Source organism: Dothidotthia symphoricarpi, assembly GCF_010015815.1.
Source record: "Dothidotthia symphoricarpi CBS 119687 unplaced genomic scaffold P153scaffold_11, whole genome shotgun sequence".
In the NCBI taxonomy this organism is placed as follows: Eukaryota; Fungi; Ascomycota; class Dothideomycetes; order Pleosporales; family Dothidotthiaceae; genus Dothidotthia; species Dothidotthia symphoricarpi.
In genome coordinates, this window is record NW_022985018.1 from 853,625 (window position 1) to 872,500 (window position 18,876).

The 18,876-nt window shown below is 53.0% G+C and overlaps 9 protein-coding genes across 9 annotated transcripts; 3 read left to right on the plus strand and 6 right to left on the minus strand.

The window, feature by feature from the left end:
- Nucleotides 1-242: 242 nt before the first annotated feature.
- P153DRAFT_367297 (uncharacterized protein) lies at nucleotides 243-902 on the minus strand. The gene has a single exon (XM_033668238.1). It carries the CDS (start codon nucleotides 829-831, stop codon nucleotides 277-279), a length of 555 nt encoding a protein of 184 aa, XP_033523400.1. The 5' UTR covers nucleotides 832-902; the 3' UTR covers nucleotides 243-276.
- A 498-nt stretch (nucleotides 903-1,400) lies between these two features.
- P153DRAFT_431827 (uncharacterized protein) lies at nucleotides 1,401-2,479 on the minus strand (the record flags this gene model as incomplete). Its single annotated transcript, XM_033672928.1, has 1 exon — nucleotides 1,401-2,479. Exon 1 carries the CDS (start codon nucleotides 2,115-2,117, stop codon nucleotides 1,401-1,403), a length of 717 nt encoding a protein of 238 aa, XP_033523401.1. The 5' UTR covers nucleotides 2,118-2,479.
- A 128-nt stretch (nucleotides 2,480-2,607) lies between these two features.
- On the minus strand, nucleotides 2,608-4,383 carry P153DRAFT_386206 (uncharacterized protein; the record flags this gene model as incomplete). Its single annotated transcript, XM_033670508.1, has 1 exon — nucleotides 2,608-4,383. One exon carries the CDS (start codon nucleotides 4,381-4,383, stop codon nucleotides 2,608-2,610), a length of 1,776 nt encoding a protein of 591 aa, XP_033523402.1.
- Nucleotides 4,384-5,329: 946 nt separating this feature from the next.
- P153DRAFT_317535 (2,3-diketo-5-methylthio-1-phosphopentane phosphatase) lies at nucleotides 5,330-7,773 on the minus strand. Its single transcript, XM_033665025.1, has 4 exons — nucleotides 7,304-7,773; nucleotides 6,476-6,622; nucleotides 5,812-6,129; nucleotides 5,330-5,573 (listed from the first exon to the last, which is right to left on the minus strand). Exons 1-4 carry the CDS (start codon nucleotides 7,365-7,367, stop codon nucleotides 5,449-5,451), a joined length of 654 nt encoding a protein of 217 aa, XP_033523403.1. The 5' UTR covers nucleotides 7,368-7,773; the 3' UTR covers nucleotides 5,330-5,448.
- Nucleotides 7,774-10,229: 2,456 nt separating this feature from the next.
- Nucleotides 10,230-12,143, plus strand: P153DRAFT_357489 (kinase-like protein; the record flags this gene model as incomplete). Its single annotated transcript, XM_033666736.1, has 1 exon — nucleotides 10,230-12,143. The coding sequence occupies one exon, from the start codon at nucleotides 10,230-10,232 to the stop codon at nucleotides 12,141-12,143; it is 1,914 nt and encodes a 637-aa protein (XP_033523404.1).
- Nucleotides 12,144-13,182: 1,039 nt separating this feature from the next.
- P153DRAFT_367300 (uncharacterized protein) lies at nucleotides 13,183-14,121 on the minus strand. Its single transcript, XM_033668239.1, has 2 exons — nucleotides 14,061-14,121; nucleotides 13,183-14,010 (listed from the first exon to the last, which is right to left on the minus strand). The coding sequence occupies exons 1-2, from the start codon at nucleotides 14,096-14,098 to the stop codon at nucleotides 13,308-13,310; spliced, it is 741 nt and encodes a 246-aa protein (XP_033523405.1). The 5' UTR covers nucleotides 14,099-14,121; the 3' UTR covers nucleotides 13,183-13,307.
- Nucleotides 14,035-15,391, plus strand: P153DRAFT_367301 (uncharacterized protein). Its single transcript, XM_033668240.1, has one exon. It carries the CDS (start codon nucleotides 14,256-14,258, stop codon nucleotides 15,297-15,299), a length of 1,044 nt encoding a protein of 347 aa, XP_033523406.1. The 5' UTR covers nucleotides 14,035-14,255; the 3' UTR covers nucleotides 15,300-15,391.
- Nucleotides 15,392-15,434: 43 nt separating this feature from the next.
- P153DRAFT_386212 (uncharacterized protein) lies at nucleotides 15,435-16,913 on the minus strand (the record flags this gene model as incomplete). The annotated part of the gene is made up of 1 exon (XM_033670509.1): nucleotides 15,435-16,913. The coding sequence occupies one exon, from the start codon at nucleotides 16,911-16,913 to the stop codon at nucleotides 15,435-15,437; it is 1,479 nt and encodes a 492-aa protein (XP_033523407.1).
- A 927-nt stretch (nucleotides 16,914-17,840) lies between these two features.
- P153DRAFT_386213 (transport protein-like protein sec22) lies at nucleotides 17,841-18,710 on the plus strand (the record flags this gene model as incomplete). Its single annotated transcript, XM_033670510.1, has 5 exons — nucleotides 17,841-17,874; nucleotides 17,925-17,959; nucleotides 18,015-18,124; nucleotides 18,195-18,600; nucleotides 18,648-18,710. 5 exons carry the CDS (start codon nucleotides 17,841-17,843, stop codon nucleotides 18,708-18,710), a joined length of 648 nt encoding a protein of 215 aa, XP_033523408.1.
- Between the last annotated feature and the right edge of the window lie 166 nt (nucleotides 18,711-18,876).

Consider the following 18,876-nt stretch of genomic DNA (forward strand, 5'->3'; position numbering starts at 1 on the left):
CGAGGGCGAGGTGTGAACCTTTCAGCACGGCTCCCAAATCAGCACGTGACTTATGCCACCCCACAACTTTTGTCCGAACACAGTTGAGGCATACCAAGTATGATTCAAATGGCTTAAAGAAGTGTTGCAATAATCTGTGGGAGTTGAGGCAACCAAGCTCCAAAACTCATTATCATTGCTGAGCAGGAAGACTACGACACAAAGAAAACATGGCAAGTGGACATCAGATCTGACAGCAAACTGGTTTGGTTCGAAATAGTTCTAGAGTATCTAAAGTCAATGGTTTATACATGAGCCACCATCCTGACTACTTAGTTCAGTTGCACCCGTCCTTGCGCCCATCATTCCTATGATAACTCTGCTTCTAGATTTAGTGTGTGCTTTGCAAACTTTTCCGTCCATTGCATCGCCGTTTTTTTCATAGATGGATCTTTCCATCTGATATTCATGTGCTATCTCAGGGACGACAGCGTCTCCTGGATCCGGATTGGCCAAAAATGTGGACAGACTCAGCAGGACTTGCGATACTGTCAATACCGGGGACCAGTCAAGACTGAGAATACTCAAGCCGATGAAGCCGCTACGACTATCAATAATGGGGTGGTAGGTCTTGGTAACAGAAGTCACAGTCGGTGGCTGGAGAGGATAGTCCTGAGGAAAACGAATAACAAAGTTGAATGTCCTGCCCGCGTATGGTGATGCCTGTGGACCCTCAATTGTCCCTATCCACTCGAAGAGGTTCCCATCCATTGGTTGCGCTGAACATCCCTCAGGTGAGTTCTGGCGGAGGTGGTCGAGCTCTTTTTCGAGCCGTTTGCGCGCTCTATCCATTGGTGTGATGGCAAATAAGCACGTCGACTGGTTTGAAGGCTGTTCAAGTTTAGCCAAAGAGTGCATGCACGATATCCTCATACAAAACGATGATTAAGAGGTTCAGGTGAAACATAGTAGGGTATTAGTCATAGCAACGCCTGCATCTCCCTACGTCATATGCTTATGCAGATGAACAAATCTGGATCATTCGATGGGCCTAGAATTCAAATGGTCAATGGAAAAGTAGCATATGAAAGACGACACTTCAATGATAGTACAGACAAAGGTCCTAACCAGCAGAAGCTTCACTGACAACGGCACACACTCTGTCTGGTAGCCGTTCAAGAAGCAGTCTATGAATGAGTATTTATGTTCTCGACACGCGTTGAAATTCTAAAAGTAGAGGAGAGTTAGGTGCACTTCCAAGACGGAAATCAATCATGATGTGTGAGAACTTCGAGGGACCAAACAGCATCCGTTGGCGCGCGAAAAAACGCGCCACGCGATTCGACGCTCCAACTGAGCGACCACGTCCAAATCAGGCCTAGGGTGGAGACCCTCACTAGACTTCGCCTTTCGCGGGTCCATCAATCCACAGCATCACCTCCACAAGACATCCAAAGATCTTCCGCAAACCTCCACACCTCTTCATGCGCAATTCTCCCCTCTGGCCATCGATCCTCCCACGCTTGATGATGCCATACCAACATCGTTCTGACTATGCCAATCAACATCGGCCACGCTTCATCCGGAATTTGGATACCCAGAGGCAACACCCCCCTGATTTGCCCTATCAGCAGGCTCTCGTCGATTGCGAAGACATCTAGATCATCTACGCGCTGGCTCGCTTGTCGGAAAAAGAAGCCCGTCTGGTGCCAGAGGTCGCGGACCGTGTGACAGCAGCCTTCTTGTGTCAATGCGCCATTTACTCCGATAATCTCGCCGCTGGAGAACATGTAGTTATCCTGTCCGCTATCACGGCGTGTGCGGCGAGTGGCATGGGCTGGGCCAGGAAATGAATGGGGAATGAGAGACCAGTGATGGCTTTCGTCCGAGTCGGATTGCATCTGCGGAAGGAAGAGTATGCTTCTATCCAGGGGGCATGTGTTCGCGTCACCCTTGAGCCACTCATGGATGCATGTACGCCCAAAGATATGCCCACAACCAGGGAGAAGAACTGGTGTGTGGAGGTCGTTGTATTCTTCTTGACAAATGGGACAATGATTTGAGGCTGAGCAGATAGCGACAGGGGCAAGTGCTTTGATGTAGTCCTCGCGCGAGAACAGGGGGGTGTCTGTGGACATGTGGTTCAACTATTTGCATGAGATGGCAGAGCATTGTGGAGTGAGCCTTATATGTTGGACCCGCAGAATGATTCACGGGGAGGACCTGTGATGGAAGACATGTGACAGAACGTGTTTGCTCACGAGCTGGCGGGTGCTGCAATGCTCTCGTTGTGTCTGCGTTGTTCTAGACAAAAGTCTGACATTGATGTGAAGTGTGGAACACGCAGTTGGACGAAGTCACGATCATACGGCAGGGACTAGTCGCTCGACTGATAAACAAGTTGTTCAGACAGACAAGGTAAGTAGGTCATGATCCATTCGAGATGATCGAACCAAGATAGCTCATGTACTGCACATACGAAAAAAGAACAACTGGCGGCCAAAACTGAAACAACAATACAATTCAACAAAACACTACAGTATGGCCCTATCTACCGTACAGAAACACATCTCCACAAGCTTCTCTTCCAAACCCGAAACGCCTCCTCAACACGCGAGCATCCCGTTCTCATTCCTCCCTTTCTTCTCTCTCCTCATGCTTTAGAAGTTTAGAGTTTATCCGAACTCTCTTCTTGACACTCCTCTTACCATCTTTCACAGACGGCGACGCTTGCGACGCTTGTCCAGATTGCTCCTCGTCAGATTTCTCAGGAGAGACCGAGCGCTTGCTGAGAGTGTTCACGTTCATGGATTTGGTGTTTCTAGTACTTCGCGCGCTTTTTCGACCCGGTGCAGGTGTGCTGGGCTCGGGTCTCTGAGGATGTTTTCCTTTGCGGTTATCATTGGGTGACGGGACTGGAATTTCCGACGTGCGAAGTGTACTTTGAAGGGATGCGGGTGTGGCGGTCTGGCTACCGCTGGGGGAGGAGGGAATGGCTGTAGAAACTAAACCGTTGTTGAGCAGTGAAGCCGTAATGTTCCGTGCGCGACGAGGTCCGCCAGGAGGCGGCAAGTGAGGAGGATTATCCAAAGGATTCGCAGGTATGGTGTTGCCGCCGCTCTCGCGATGAGGGTAAGATGGTCGGAGTGGTGAGCCTATAGGTATCCCACTTGTCAGGCTGCGTGAGGGCAGCAGTGAAGGCTTCTTGCCCAAGTCCAACTTCAGTTTATCGTCCAGAGGGCTCGATCGAGGCGTTTTACTTCGCTCACTCGCCTCTTCCAGGCTCTCGGCGTGCAGTGAGAGCTTGCGCTTGGTACCTGATGCAACTGAACCCAGAGTTTTCGAACTTGACATCTGGATCTTCCTGGCCGATAACTCTGCGGCTCTCTTTGCATGCTCTTCTCCTCGTTGTTTCTTCAGCACTTCATATTCTGCCCACAATGTGGCTAACTGTTGCTTGTATTCATGAGGTCCAAGCTTGTGTTCTGTCATTTGACTTTTGGCAAGTTCTCGAATCTCGGATGTCTTAGCTAGCAATTGTGAGCTCAATGAAGTGATAGTCGGAGTAGGAGCTCCGGGTTGCGAAGACTCGCCCTGAGGCCGATCATGATGCCCTCCAGCAGCGGACGAACCCTTCATTTCGTTTTGGTCGCGATGTTTTTGGGTTAATGGAGTTTGTGGAGTACTAGGGTTCATGCTGTGAAAACCTTCCGTGGCTGGTTGTGCGTGAGGTGATGCAATTGCATCATGTTCGACACCTACTCGAGCAGTCGGACGCAACGTCGCAGTACCTGCGTTCGAAGTCTTACTCTTTGACCCCAACACTATATTCTCTTGTTCTTCACGGTCTTTCTCCTGCTGTTCTATATCCGATTGTATCTGCTCGTCTTCGGTAAGCTCCTTGTCGTGCATATCCTCGGCTCCTCCCGACTCTCGATCCGATTGATCATCCTCATCCTCATCATCCTCATCATCCTCATTCTGTACTTCCTGTACGCGTCGCGCTCGCCGTTCTCTCCGCAAGCGTTTCCTCTCACGTGCAAAGTTCCTCGCACGCGCGAGCATCACCCTGGATAACCTGTACAATTTTGTCCCAGCCAAGATGCCACCAGATGCGAGGATAAAGCGAGCAAGCACAGGATTGTTTTGACCCCATCGACCAAATGCTCGTGAGTAGGTGGGAGCGAGAGTAGTGAGTATGCGCGCCGGAATTGACGGCATCCTGCGTTGTACATGCCTCCCGCGAGGCAGTGCGCTGGACAGGGTGGTTTCCATAATCTTCTGTATGGTCTCGGTCACGGTTTCGGTGACAGTTTGCGTGGCGGTCACAATGGAAGTGCTGGTGCTGACCGTGGGGATTGGGGCAAGAGTGTCTGCCATGCTAAATGCGGTGGGAATGTCCATGATGCTATGTTCTCGAATGTTGATCCGGCGCTGATGGTGGTTGTGTTTTCACAAATAGTACAATAGACGAAATAGTCCGACGATTGTGGTGTATGTCAAGACAACTACTAACTCGAGCTGATTGTACAGCAGTAACGATGAAAACAGTTTTGAAGTGCAAGTGACCGAGAAAATATAGAGATAGATTTTATGGCAACGAGCTTTCCTCAAAGCTGTTTGTTACAAGAAACGAACAAGGCGCTGATAAGTATGAACGACAAAGCCAAACAAACTCACGACGCTCTTCCATTGTAGAGAAGACTTTTGTAAGATTTACAACAAAGAAGCTGACTATCACAACTCTTCCAATATGAAAGATGTTCATTGTCAAACATGAATTGATCGGAAATCCGGAAAGATGATCAGTAAACACATAGGCGATTGAACATGCTATGGGCTCGATTGAGGTGTATCTCTGGTGCATAGAGACTAAGAAGTCAGTGTCTGCAGACTATGTCTACACGATCTCCACCTTGGACTACTCGATATCGAAATTTTACCATCAGCACGAACACGCTTCAGACCAAGTGTCCGTCTGTACTACAGAAAGTTTCCTCACCCCTACTAAACAAAGAACTCACCGACGCACATCAACCCATACACTCCTCATCTCCACCAAACAACGCATCTCCCAGCATCACCATCACATCTCAATACGCACCAAACAAAAGCCTTATCACTCCATCAGCACATCACATTCGTACCCCTCCCTCACTACCCAGCCAGCACAAATCAATATCTCTGCCCCCCACCAACTGAAGCACAGCGTGTTTCACATCTCTCCCAAACCACGATATCGGGAATGCTGACCGTGCAACAAAGCACAGGCAAGAGATACACATGGAAAGAAGTATTCACAACGCGTAAGAAAAACGATCGGATTTCAGGGGGGCATGCAAGTGGAGAGGTGCGTGGTACTTGTGTCATGTAGGAATACGTGTTTTAATTGAAAGAGTCAAGTTGCATGTATTTGTGAAATCAGTCGTAACTGTGATTTCTCCGCTAATTGCTACCCATGCGCTTGTCTCAGGGCAGATCCGTCAATTTCTGTATGACACTGAACGTCGCTCTCGAGTCGTCGGATAGCGGTGCATTACCGGGGCGGTCGACGACGACAGTATATACGCCTGCCTGGGTTGCGGCTTCGGCTTCTGTTTGAAGAGAGTCAGTCGGTAAGGTTGTAGTAAGGTTTATAAGTTATGCAGGGCGTGCCGTTTTTGGCGTAGGAGATGAGGTGGGGGTCGATGAGATTGCTGTGTTTCAGATGCGTCTATCGTCAAGACTTGAATCTGATGTGACAAAGGAAGTTTTTTGCGGGGTAGCTGAAAGCTGGGATGCGAAGATGGTTGGACGAACACACACGGTGATGTAAACATGAGGCACGCATACCTTTGACGTTGTCAGTCAGAAAGGTCACTTTCGACACATTCTGACCAAGCTCGTTGCAGATCTTCTCGTACGAGCTCTTCTCCAGCTTTGGGCCCGCGTTCACAGTGTCATAGTGGGCTGAGAAGAGGGGTTTGATGTCCTTGGTCGTCTCGCCAACCTGTACGTACGAGAAGAATTGCAGCTGAGCCTGCACACTTCCAGACGAGAAGATGGCCAGCGTTTTACCAGCTGCTTTCCAGGCTTCCAATGTCGGTATTACGTCTTCGAAGAGCGGAGTCTTGAGATCTCCATCACTAAAACCCGTCTTCCAGAGATGTCCTACGTAGTGTTAGTCAAGTGACACAAGCATTGCAGCCGATAACGTCCGAAGAGATAAGGCGATCGACGCTAAAGTGGGTATAATTGTGGTGAAGTTGCGATAGGCAACGCACTACAACTCAACATCATCGAGGGAGTGACGCGTAGTGATGAATACCATACAGTCGCAACGGAGACCATCATAACTGAGATGCTTTGGTCTCAAAGACCGGCCCGAATGATGCGAGGTCGATCCTAATCTGGGACAGCGCGCTGTCGGCGCCTCGGTCTTGTGATGATGTGATATGACGAACGATGAGACATGGAAGGGTCGGTATGCAAGAAAAGGAAATCCTACAACACGAACCTTGCAGCTGCTTCAGGTATACAGCTTTGATGTCTCTACGCGTCAGATCCTCCACATGAGCGATGAGGGCATCGGCGTTTTGCTTGGTCTCTTCCGGGAATCCCACAATGAGGTCTTGAAAGTCCGGATCAAGCCAGGTGTCGCGTGCTAGTCTCGTGAGACGATTAAGCGCATACGGGTACTGCGGCTATCGTGAGCTGCGACCTCAGCGTGCGTCGCGTGATACATGACGGAAATTCGACGTGAACAGATCTTCGCGGCGAGCCAGGCCTCTCGTAAACAGTGAACAAGGGACGCGACGATTGCCGGAAAATCTCCTAATGGGATGGACGTACGGACCGCTCGGATGTTTTGGCTGGGCTTGGTGGCGATGATCACGCTTCCAAATGCGGGGAAGTTGCGAATATCGGGATGGCAAACAGAATGATTCGACAAATTCCGAAAATTGAACATGAAACTAAGGAAAGCTCACCATAACATCCTTGACGAAGGAAATGCTCGAAATTGTGCCCTCTACAAGTAAACAAATTACATGGTCAGCACTGTCTCGTGGAAAACGTGCTATGTGCAACGGTGAGACAACTGCGGGGCGCAGCTGAAGCTATCTGGATGGCTGCAGTGGCGACAAAGTCTGGGGTAAGAGCAGCCGGGCGAGCGCATCAACACGATGGCGCGAGTTGGAGCACGTAGGTGTTTGTGGTACGAACGGTTGCTGGCCAGACCATCAAGCTAGGAACGCTGCATGCATCGGAGCTTGGTGGTGGCGGATTGCAGTCGTTCTCGCCCGAGCAGAGTAGTGTTGACAGAGGACTCGATCATGCGACTCACCGATGTCGAGCAGCACAACCTCAGAACCGCTCCAGCGCCCGCTGTCAACCGCCGCGGCAGACATGTTGGTTTTTCTTGTTGAACTGAGAGCGGTGAGGGGCGGTGAAGCGAGATGTCTCAAAGGCTGATGTGGTGGTGTGTCTGAGACTGCTCTGGTTGGTGCGAATACGTGAGACAGGAACGTCAAAACAAGGCGGTGAGGTCTGTGTTTACCGTTGCGACGGCCTGTTTGTATACAGGTTGCTAGAAGAGGTGTAGCAGTTCACGCATGTGTAGGTAGGTCGGGAGAAAATTTTCATGTACAGACGGAACCAGATACGCGCTACGGGGTTGACATGTTCAAAGCAGTTACCATGATCGCTGTTTTCGCCGTGTCTTCCTTGCTGCGATCAATGTAAGAAACTTGATATCTTCCTCAAGACTCACACCGACTGACTCTGGCTCCAGACTTCCTCGTAACGTATGCGCTGTCAAAGAAGTGCGAGACTGATGTTTGGGAGTACCTTGATAATCTACATCTCGATACAGGCCCCAGTCGATGCAGATGGACGGGTGAGGCCCACCTGATATCCACATGCCGTGTGCAAGCCCCATGCCCACCTGGCGTGATTAGAAGACACCTGCACTTTTCAGGATGAGTTGTCTTTCCGAATGCTGCAACTGCTCCACACCGCTTGGGTGGCATCCAGGTACAGGTACGGAGAAGTGGGTAACGGAAAGCCTGGCCACATGTGACCTGCAGTAGTCTCGTCGTGTGCCTGTCCAGCACCCCTAGGTACCTAGCGGGGAACGCGTATCCCCCGCCTGCATGCTTTTTGCTGCAGCCTACTGCAAGTCCATACTTAGGATGCGTTTAGATAACCTTGACAGGTGATTAGACTGGTTGGCATAGCCGAGGAAGGACAACAAACAGCAGAATTGGGTAGGTGGATGTGCTGCGGACATGTTTCATTCGTGCAAGGCTGGCCACACCGACTCTGCTCTATCTCCACTGCATGCATAGCGGCCAGTATAGTGAGAACACGATGTTGGAGACGATTCGCACGACTACAAAGCTCGCCAGCAGGAGCTTTCCCCAGATGCCAATTCCAAGACGCAGTTGCCGCTACCCATCGACGGAGCTCATGGCGGACACAACAAGCGTACCAAAGAGCGACTCTGCGCGCTAGCCAGTGTACAGCTGTAAGCACTCGGAACACATGTCATGTGGTATTGGGGCGAGGTGTCGAACCGCACCACACCTGGCAGGACAACACCTGGCAGTGTGGACGCGTTGATAACAGTGTGCAAGAGGGCCAGGGTGTGAGAGGTGGCAAGCATCGCAATAGATGATAACGGTTTCGTGGGAGCACACACCTCTGCGAAAAGGGTGGCTGCCGTTGGGGGATCGGCACCAATTACAGGACAGGTGGCAGCTTGCCGGTACGACGTTGCGACATGCGACACGCCCCCATGATCCAGCCCATGAGAGGCCGAGATGAGGGCGGTTAAACGCGAGGCCCTTCTGCCAGCTTCCATAATTGTGAAGCAGGATCAATGTTTCAGCATGGGCGTCATAATTCTTGCAGCCTCGTCATGGGCCCCAGTGGGTAAAATTGGGGGCATCAGTCATGCTCGGAAGCTGGCGCAAGCTGGACGGACAAAGGCGTGACGGAGCAGCTTCGAGGCGATTCTGCGGGCTTCGAAAGTTGGCAGGCGACCAGGGCTGATCCGGCTGCGTAGCGCCAAATGTCGTGTCGTGGCTTGCATCACCTGCCTAACCCTTCTGGTCATTCTTGCTCTTCTTACCCTTGTTGGGCTAGACGGGCAGCCGACAGCTTCTAATACCCAGGGCCCTGCCCTCCTTTACCCGCTCTCACCACCTCACGTCCACCATACCATGTCTTGACCTACAACAAACTACCTATCCTGTCCGTTCTACAGCCTCGCAGCCTCTCAGCCTCCAGACCACCATCACCGCTCCTGCCCATAATACCTCGGGTCCTGCATGCCACTCGTTCCTTCCGCAACTGCCGCTGAGTACTAGACGACAACAACACCATTCCTCCCTCGACGCCCGCCTCATCCCACCCATTGAAGCCAATCTACTCGACCATATACTTGCCGCCACCGGTCCCTGGTTTGATGTGATAAAGAGAGCGTGCTGCTGGCGATCACCCGATACGAACCGACACCTCGTCCTCGTATACGCTACAGCCTCACCACACATCATCTCCACCGACGGCCTGCGCCGCTACATTGCTTCTTGGACCAGACGCTTGATGCTCCCACAAATCAAACCTCTCTTCCAGTGAAAGCCGCCTTCCTCTAGTACCTCGACTTCCGCCGAGCCCTCAGCTAGTCTTCCCGAGTCCGTGCGCCTGACTCACCTCCCGCTCACACCTCATCCACACTGCAACCTCCAGTCTACCCCTCGACGTTCTTCCACGTGTTACGACCATCTTCTCTCTTCCGAGGCAACACTCCCGAGCTTCTGCCATCCCGGACGTCTACGACTCCGCATCGACAGTACCTTCTCGACCGTTCGCCGCCTCCAGCTATCCATACGCAATTAATACCTCCAATGAGAACCGCACTCTCTTAAACTTTCCTTGTTTGTTTCCAGTCAACGGACACTTGTTCATATCACCGACGACTTTGCTCTGCTTTCAGTTTCCTTGGACTGGCTTCCTGCAGCCTGTATCTGACGACATATTTCCTGGCCCGTGCATACATTCCGTCACGGACCAGACGCTACCATAAACATTTTATTGCTATCTTTCCAAAACTCCGTGGTCACCTAAAAGTCCAATAGAGCATCGCTTTTTGGGTGGACGGCTGTCGACCCATTGTTTGATTTCGGCTTCGAGCATTGCATTCGGTGTTCCTGTCTTATCCCTCAAGTTTTACCTGGCCTGTGGCCTGTTTCTTGTCACCACCATCCCCAATGGAGTGCATGCGCAACCAGCTACATGACGGTGTCGTGCTGAACGGACGATACGAAACCATCTCCCCACTCAACCATGGCTCTTTCGGCATGGTCTTCCAGGCCAAAGATCTGTTGACTGGCGATAACGTTGCGATCAAGGTTATCACCAAGCCTACAGCGTCTCTCAACTGCCCTTCTACCTTCGCTGTTGACGAGCGTTCCGAAGAGCTCAATGTCCATCTTTGCCTCGGTTCCCATCCCAACATTGTCAATCTTGTTGAATCGTTCGAGTCTCAGAACCACGTCTACTTGGTCTTGGAGTACTGCTCCAACGGAGATCTTTACGAAGCCATTCGATTTGACAAGGGCCCGCTGGAGACCGAGCATGTTCGCGACTTCATGATGCAGCTAGTTGGTGCTGTTGAGTACTGCCACGCAAAGGGCATCTACCATCGTGACATCAAGCCCGAGAACATCTTCCTCACCCAGAACGGCTCGATGAAGCTTGGCGACTTCGGCCTTGCAACATCCGAACCCTGGTCCTGGGAGATCGCGGTCGGTAGCGATAGGTACATGGCTCCCGAACAGTATGATCCCACCAGCGCTGGCTACTCGACCCCCAAGGCCGACATCTGGGCGATTGGCATTGTTCTCCTCAACGTGCTGTTTCAACGCAATCCCTTCGCCGTTCCGGCTGGCTCGGATCCTCTGTACGCCGACTTTGCTCTCGACCGTCAGAGTCTCTTCGATGTCTTCCCAAACATGTCTCAGGATACCTTCGAGGTCATCAGGCAGTGCTTGGCTATCGATCCTGAGAGACGTGATCTCACCGCCGTCAAGGAGGCCCTTGCTCGTGCCATCTGCTTCACCACGGATGATGAGAGTTTGGATGAGTTCTGCACCGAGGAGCGCGATGCCATCACTGTTGGTGCCAACCGTGAGCCGCTTCGTACACCGTCCATCAGCACACCCTCGCTTGATGCGAGTGGTTCGTTCCCATGGGCAAAGGCTCTCGCAATGTCTCCGCCGCAGACGATGCGTCAACTCTCTGTCATTCACGACACGGAAATCTATTCCGACGACATGTACCCCACTTCCTACGACGTCAAGCCAAGCAACGCGTCTGGAGTATCTTTTGTCGACTCTGGCTTGGGTCTGTCGTTCAAGTCTGGTGACATGTCTTACAAGTCGAGCGAAGTGACGCATCTGGAGCCTATCAACATCACGCGATCCAGGCCTGTCCCCATCTCTGGGTCTCTTCCAGCCAAGCCCTTCAACAGTATGGCGTCCGTCTTCGGTAAGAAGCGCGATGTCTTCTCGAAGAGCTGGAGTGACCTCTGGGACGAGGAGGAAGAGGAGCAACAGTTCATCGCCGAGATTGAGAACAACTACTCTTCGTTCAGCGCTGCGAAGGCAGTGAAGCCGGTTGTGTCTGAGGCTGGTTCTGGCGTGTCGACTCCACGTGGTGGTCTAACGGAGCTGAAGAACCCTGCCACTGTTCACAACAGCAGGAGCCGCTCTCCTCAGGATCGCCGTGCTACGGACCACGTTAGCGAGAACACTGGTTTCATCTTTGAAGAGCACCAGACGTCGGCACTTGCTCGGAGTTCGCCTTCTCCTAAGCGATCCGTCGCCGACAAGTGGGCCGCTCTCGGTGACCGCCGTCGTGGTCAGCTGGTGCATTCAGAAACTCCTTCGAAGCCTATTAAGTCGCCCAAGCAAGCTCAACCCAGCCCAACGTCCGCTCGGAAGCGGAGTCGGGCTGGGACATGGCGACGCCCGACCCACGGTAGCCCAACCCAGCATGACATGTATGGTTCCTGGGAAGCCAAAGTGGACAATCGGTACAAGAGCAAGGACTGGCGCCAACATCCCGTCCATCATGTTCAGGAGAACTTTGATGACATTGGCGACCTTGAGTGGGTGTTGTAGGCAGTGCGCCTTCAACTTGTAGTCTTGACAACTTTTTTTCATCCCTCTGAACTTTTTTACTTTTTTTATATTCGAAACAAAAAAACTCGAATACGTTATTTTGCGGAGAGCCAAGAGAAATTACCGGGAACCTTCTCCTCGCCTACTACCTCCTACCCGAACGAACCAACGAACCAACAACAATACCCCCCCAAGCTAGATTGTAGCTTTAGAGATACCAGTTTTCTTGCTTTCCACTCCTCGCGTCTACATATATACTCTACTCCTGTACGCCATACTTTTGCTTCTCTCTACTCGCACACCACTTGGCGCATTATCCACTCATCCTACCGCTTGGTATCTCTCCTTTGTTGCTTTTGCTGAGGTGGTGGTGGTGGGGTTTGGGTTCCCTGTGGATTACTCATTTTGGATTCTTTGCATTTTTTGGTGGATGGAAAACCCAGAAGAACCTCTTTTTTCTTTTCTTACTTGTTCTACTACGATGAAAGGCTTTTCATCAGACTGATATATGAAAGCGGCATATGGGATGGAGTTTTTGTGCTTTTTTTTGTTCAGAGGTTTTTTTGTTACAACCTCCTCTCTCTCTTTCTCTCTTTTGTCAAGCAAGGGTTTTTGGGCGGTGCCGCGAAGGGATTGTTCGCGTGCCTTCTGTCGTTTTTTTCGATCTCTCCTTCTGCTTCGATTGAAAAGGGATGCAAGATTAGTTATGTCAAGACTCGTATCCGTCTGTGATTCTGCACTCCTTCTTTGACGGAAGGGAGGACTGCGGGATCCGGGATTTACCCACTTACTCTGTGTGTTTTTGGTTGTGCGTGATTGTGATTGTGCCTGACTGATGCGCTTCAATGGAGCTGCTGATCGATTGAGATGTAATCCTCAAACATTATACGGTAGGCAGTTGTAGTACTCGGAACGTTGGTGTGAAGGGTTTCAATAAAGTAGAGTCAGTAAGTGCTATGCATGAAAATCGATAGCACCTTGAACAGGTAAAGTCCATATTATTCACGTGGATCGATAGAACCAGGATTCAAAGGCGAGCCATGCTCAATACTGATTTCCAAGCAGAAGTCGACATATCTACCGTTCGAAGGTTGCATTACTATTACGCGCTCAGAGAAATAAACATAGCCATCCATCCACATGACTGAAAGAATAAAAAGAAGCTCAATCTCTCCTCCTGCTCCTCTGCTCCGTCTCATGGGGCGACCTACTCCGTGTATCGCGTCGACGACGCCTCTGCCTATCGTCCGAGCGAGACCGTGAGCGCCGTCGCGGTTCATCAACATCTCGCTCCCTCCTACGCTCGGGGCGGTCTTCTCGTCGCTTGTGATCACGGCTTCGTGATCGGTGCCTGCGCCTCTCGCGGTCTTTATCGTCATCCCTCCGCCTGTCGCGTGATCGCGGTCTATGTCTGCGCTCGCGGTCCCTCGAGCGACTCCGATCCCTGTGCCTCCTCTTGCGCTCCCGCTCGTCATCACGTCCATGTGTATGTTTTCGCGACCTCTCTTTCTTCTCCATATTGTCATTTGCATCGTCATCGCCAGCTTTCTCCTTCCCACCCTCCTCCTCCTCCTCTCCCGCCTTCTTCCCCAAAGGCACCATGTTCGCATTCTCCTCGCCCCTAACCGGAACAGGCAGCCCCATGGCCGCTAGCATGGCATCGTGCTCGGCCTCCTTCAGTTTGCGCTTCTCCTCGCGGATGCGGTCTGCTTCCGTCTCCTTGGCGTCGGCGTCGCCTTTGGCGTACCAGTTCAGGTCGCGGCCGTGCTGCCAGCGGCCTACGGGCGCCATCAGCGAGTGGCCCAGGTAGTTTTCGCGCTGCGCGTCGCCTTTGACGTCTTCCCATTTGAAGTCGGCGCGGCCGCCGCTGAGTGGGGGTTAGTATGTGTGTGTGATAAGGGAGAGGGGGGAAGGTACCGGCTGCCTTCTTTGCGGACGGTTTGCACGAGGTCCATGGTTGTGGTTGGGTGGAGTGGTGTGGAGGAGTGGTCGAGTGAAAGTTGCGGGCAAGTCGCGGAAGTCCCGAGCTCTGACCTCTTTCAGACAGCTCTCCCACACCTCACCACCAGCCCGTCTACACTCTCCACACACACACACTTTCCCTAACCAAACATGGCGCCCCAAATCCCGCCCCTCGACGAGCAGGAATTCGATCTCCCCTACACGCTCCTCGGACTCCCTGGCGGCGACCTCAACGTGCACAACAACCAGCTCTGGTACTTTTCCTCGTCGCAGTTCTTCGAGCCGCAATCCCACAACGTCGCCCTCCTAAACCAATACCGCGAAGCCCCAAACGGCCAGGAAATTCTCAACGACCGCCACCTCTTCCACGAGCACCTGTCGCGCCAGGCGCACGGCACGCAGTTCGTCGTCGCCGGCGAGCCCCAGGCCGACGCCCAGCCATGGCTCATCCAGCGCCACAACAAGACGCACAACGCCGTGACGGAGCAGCCCGAGACCCTCGTCGAGGGGAACTGGTATACCCAGGGTACCAAGGTCCTCATGGCCCCGAGCCTCGGCGACGTGCTCAAAGCCCGTCTCCTCACCATCGCGACCCGCGTCCAGCAAATGGCCGATCTGGCAAATGGCCTCGACCACTGGTCCCCCGCGACAGGCCACACGTACATGCCCCCGTCTGCGGCCGAGGCGGCGAAACCAGCAGCGCAGAGTCGCGCGGGTAGTCCGACGCTGGGCCCCACCGACCCAGACAATACTACTTCCACAGCAGCAGCAGCAGCAGCGACAACGGCAACCGACCCCGCCGCCTCAACAACCCTCTTCTCAGACGACCTCTTCATGCAGAGCCTCAACATGACGCTCTTCTACGGCGACGAGTACGCGGACGAAAATCCCATCACCGGCGAGCCGGGCGCGTTTGTCTTCACCAACACGGGGCGCGCGGTCGATGCGCGGAATAAGGCGTTGGGGCAGGCGGCGCTTGCTGCGCCTGCGAAGAGTGAGGTGCAGGTCCTGACGCCGAGTGCGGCGCCGTCGGTGGCGGCTACGCCTGTTGCGAGTGTGGCGGCGGATGGGAAGGCGGGTGGGGTGGGGTTGCCGAGGGAGAAGGAGAAGGAGAAGGAGGGCAAGATGAAGAGGCGGAAGAGTAAGGGGTTGGCTAGTCCGACGACACGGCCGTCGACGCCTAAGGTGCTGTGAGCTTGGTGTTTTGGTTTATTGGCGTAATGATACCCGGTACTTGCTTGCTATATATACACAACCTACTATTTCACATCTATCATATATACTGCTACTCATTCATACTTCACGACCCCATCAACCATCCATTCCCCGTCAAACACCCCCCTTCTGCCCCCACCACCTCTCCCCCTCCCCCTCCTTCCACGCATCAAACTCGCCCCCAGCCCTCTCCCTAACCGCCCTCTCCGCAGCACCCTGCCACGTCTTCCCCAAATGCCCATTCTCCAGATCGGCCTGGAACTTCGCTACATCCGTCCGAAAACAATCGTTATTCACCGTTAGCGCGGCTGGCCTTGTATCCTCCTCCCCATCCCCATCCCCATCCCCATCTTCCCCAGCAGATAAACGATCGAGCAGCGCACGGTTCGCCCCCGACGGCGGCAGCATGCTAACCAAGCGTGTGCGCTGCGCGGCGGTTAGGGCGCTCCATGCAAGTGGGGACAGGAGGAGGTGGTATGTGTCTGCTTTTACGAGGCGGCTGGTGGGGTGTGTGGTTATGTAGACTGGGTCGAAGACTTTGCTGCTGGGGGGTTTGGGGGCGGGTTTTGCTGCTGCGGGTGGGGCTGGGTTGAGGCGGGAGGGGGGGTTGCAGGTGCGGGTTGGGCGCGTGCTGGAGGGTGGTGGTGGGACGGGTTTCTTGGGGGCTTTGGGTTTGGGGGCGGGCTTGGGGTTGGTGCTGGGGGTGGGGTCTTTGTCTTTGGGGTCGTTGGTTGGCGTGGGTTTCTTGGGAGTGGGTTTCTTGGAGGAAGGCTTCTTTCGAGAGGGGGTGGGTTTCCTTTTTGGCCTGGCGATGGGCTTCTCGAATGCGGATGATGAGTCGCTGTCGTCGTTGCTGGTGGGTGTGGTCTTCTTTGGAGGAGGCTTTACTCTTACTTTTGGCGTCGCGGCGGGCTTTGCGGGGAGCTCGTCGTGGTTATCATCCTTCTGAGCGTCATTTGATGACGCAGTCTCTTCGGGAGTATGCCTTGTCGTCGTCTTCGCCTTCCCTTTTGCTTTGGGCTTTGTTGCACGCGTTGTCGCGGGCTTTTTGAGTGGTGGAGTGCCTTCGTCACCATCGTCCTGGCGGGCTCGCTTTTGCGCACGCGTCTCGGCCATGATGGATATAGTTGATGCAGGTGAGTCTGGAGTGACGATGGGCTCTGATGTCACGGTAGGTTGAACCTCCTCGGCAGTAGAGTCGCTCTTGCTGGAATCTTTGAGTGAGAACTGTGTGGCAGCAGGTAGACTAGCAGGTGAGTCCAGACCAGCTTCGACTTTTGCGGGTGCGTTTAGATCAAGCTCAGGCAGAGCAGAACCACTGTGGTTGATACTCCCGGGTGACTGGATCGGGCTCGAAGCGATGGGCGAACCGAGGACAACTTCCGCACGGGTATAATTCGGGGTTGATGGTTGAGCGATGGGACTGAAGTCGACAGAAGAGCCAAGGGCAATTCCAGATTCTACGACGTTGCCTGAGACTTCATCTGGAAGGGCTATTCTGGCCTTGTAGGAACTGATGCCAACTGGTGTGAACAGCTGAGAAGACGAGGGAACCGACGAGAGGGGAGAAGAATTGACTGATGATTGCGACATTGTGACCGCTTTGTCTGGTGTTTTGAAAGAGTGTCTTTTGTTTTGTTTGTATGTGGTGTGATCAGAAGAAGCGGGCTGGGAACCGGACAATGGTCTGCCTTGCTTTGTTAGAGGTGGAAAGAGTGAGTCTTGAACGGTCACCAGAACGCGTAAAGGTGCTGTGTGTGCAGTGGCGAGGAATTGATGACAATAGAGTACAGCAATGAAGACAAAACGGTGTAATGGTGATGGGGGCGTTCATTGGATGAAAGTAGAGACGTGGTTATGAATAGTAGCAATCGCGCTTTCGGAGTGGTTGGACATTGTTCCGGAGCTCATGCTGACAGTAGATGGGCCTAGGGCTAACAGCTCATGGTGAAAGAGCCAACACGTACCGCACTGGTAGAGACATTGTGCAGTTTCACTCAGTCCCTCTGGGAGGGCGACAGACAAACAAAACTGCCTTGATGGTTCAAACGCTTCGCTAGCCCACTGTGTTCAGAAGGGATGGTCTATCAGAAGGTCGGCAATCAATTTGGGATCGTCGCTCTCAGCAGAATGCTCGACATGGAATGTCAGAGATTGATGGGCAGATGGAGGTGTCGAGCCACGAGTCCACGTGGTTGAAATTCCAAGCTTCGTTGCAGTGATTGTAGAAGATGAATGGGGGGTGGGAATTATTCGAGTAAAGGCACGAACAGTTGGTGAATTGTGGAGGAGCGACAGCAGGCTCCTGCGAATGAGGTTGATGGCATGTGGGTGTTTGGGGTGTCCGAGCTCTCCTCCGCGATTCCGCATCGTCACCTTTGCGATTTGGCCAACTCTACCACCGACACGTCGCCTCAACTTTTACACCTTCTTACGTACAGAAGCCCCCTTCTAGAAATACGAGACGACCAGAAAATTCTCCCATACTTGTTGTCTCCTCGACGACTCCACGCTGCGACCATGATCCAACACACGATAATAACGCGGCTCGACGGTTAGTTGCCCCTGCAGACGCGTCTTTGCAGAGACCTAACAAACCACTAGGTCTGATTTTGACTGCCTCTGTCGACGACGGACAGGTGCGATTGCCCTGAAAGAATTGGCGCAACTTGGGAAGAGTCTCACAATGCCCAGACAGACGCCGAATTCAACGAAGTCAAAGCCAAGGTCAAGCTTGTCCAGCGCCGCCTGAACCGCAACTCGGAGCCGCAAGCCAGCATAGAGAGCGGCAACTACACATACCAGTACGTTGGCCGGCATCTTGTCCTGGCGATACCCCCCTTCGAGTCCCAATCACTGACATGACTACCCCAGCTACATGATCAGCGGCGACCTCTGCTTCCTCTGCATATGCGACCGCTCCTACCCGCGCAAACTCGCCTTCACATACCTTTCCGACCTCTCTTCAGAATTCACCACAATCTACCAACCACAGCAGTACCTCACACCCTCGTGCCGGCCCTACGCCTTCGTCGAGTTCGACACCTTCATCCAGCGCACCAAGAAGACATACCAGGACTCGCGAGCGACGCAGAACTTGGACAAGCTGAACGATGAACTCAAAGACGTGACCAAGGTCATGACCAAGAACATTGAGGACTTGCTGTACAGGGGTGACAGCCTAGAGAGGATGGGCGATATCTCGAGTCGACTGCGTGAGGACAGCAGGAAGTACAAGAAAGCGGCTGTGAGGATCAACTGGGAGTTGCTGCTGAAGCAGGTGAGTGGACTGGTCCAACAACACGGCACGATGCTGACAAGACACAGTATGGCCCAATTGGAGGTCTGGCCTTTATCATTATTGTCTTTGTCTGGTGGCGCTTCTTCTAGACGCATGCGATTAGCGAGTCGACAGATATGTGTTGCATGAAGCACTATCAGCCTTAAGGCGTATCGTGGAACTTGGCGCATCAGAGGCTACAAGAATAATACCCAAATCCATACCCTGACCTAAACCATAGATGACTGAGGCGCGTAGTTAACCATACACAGAGGG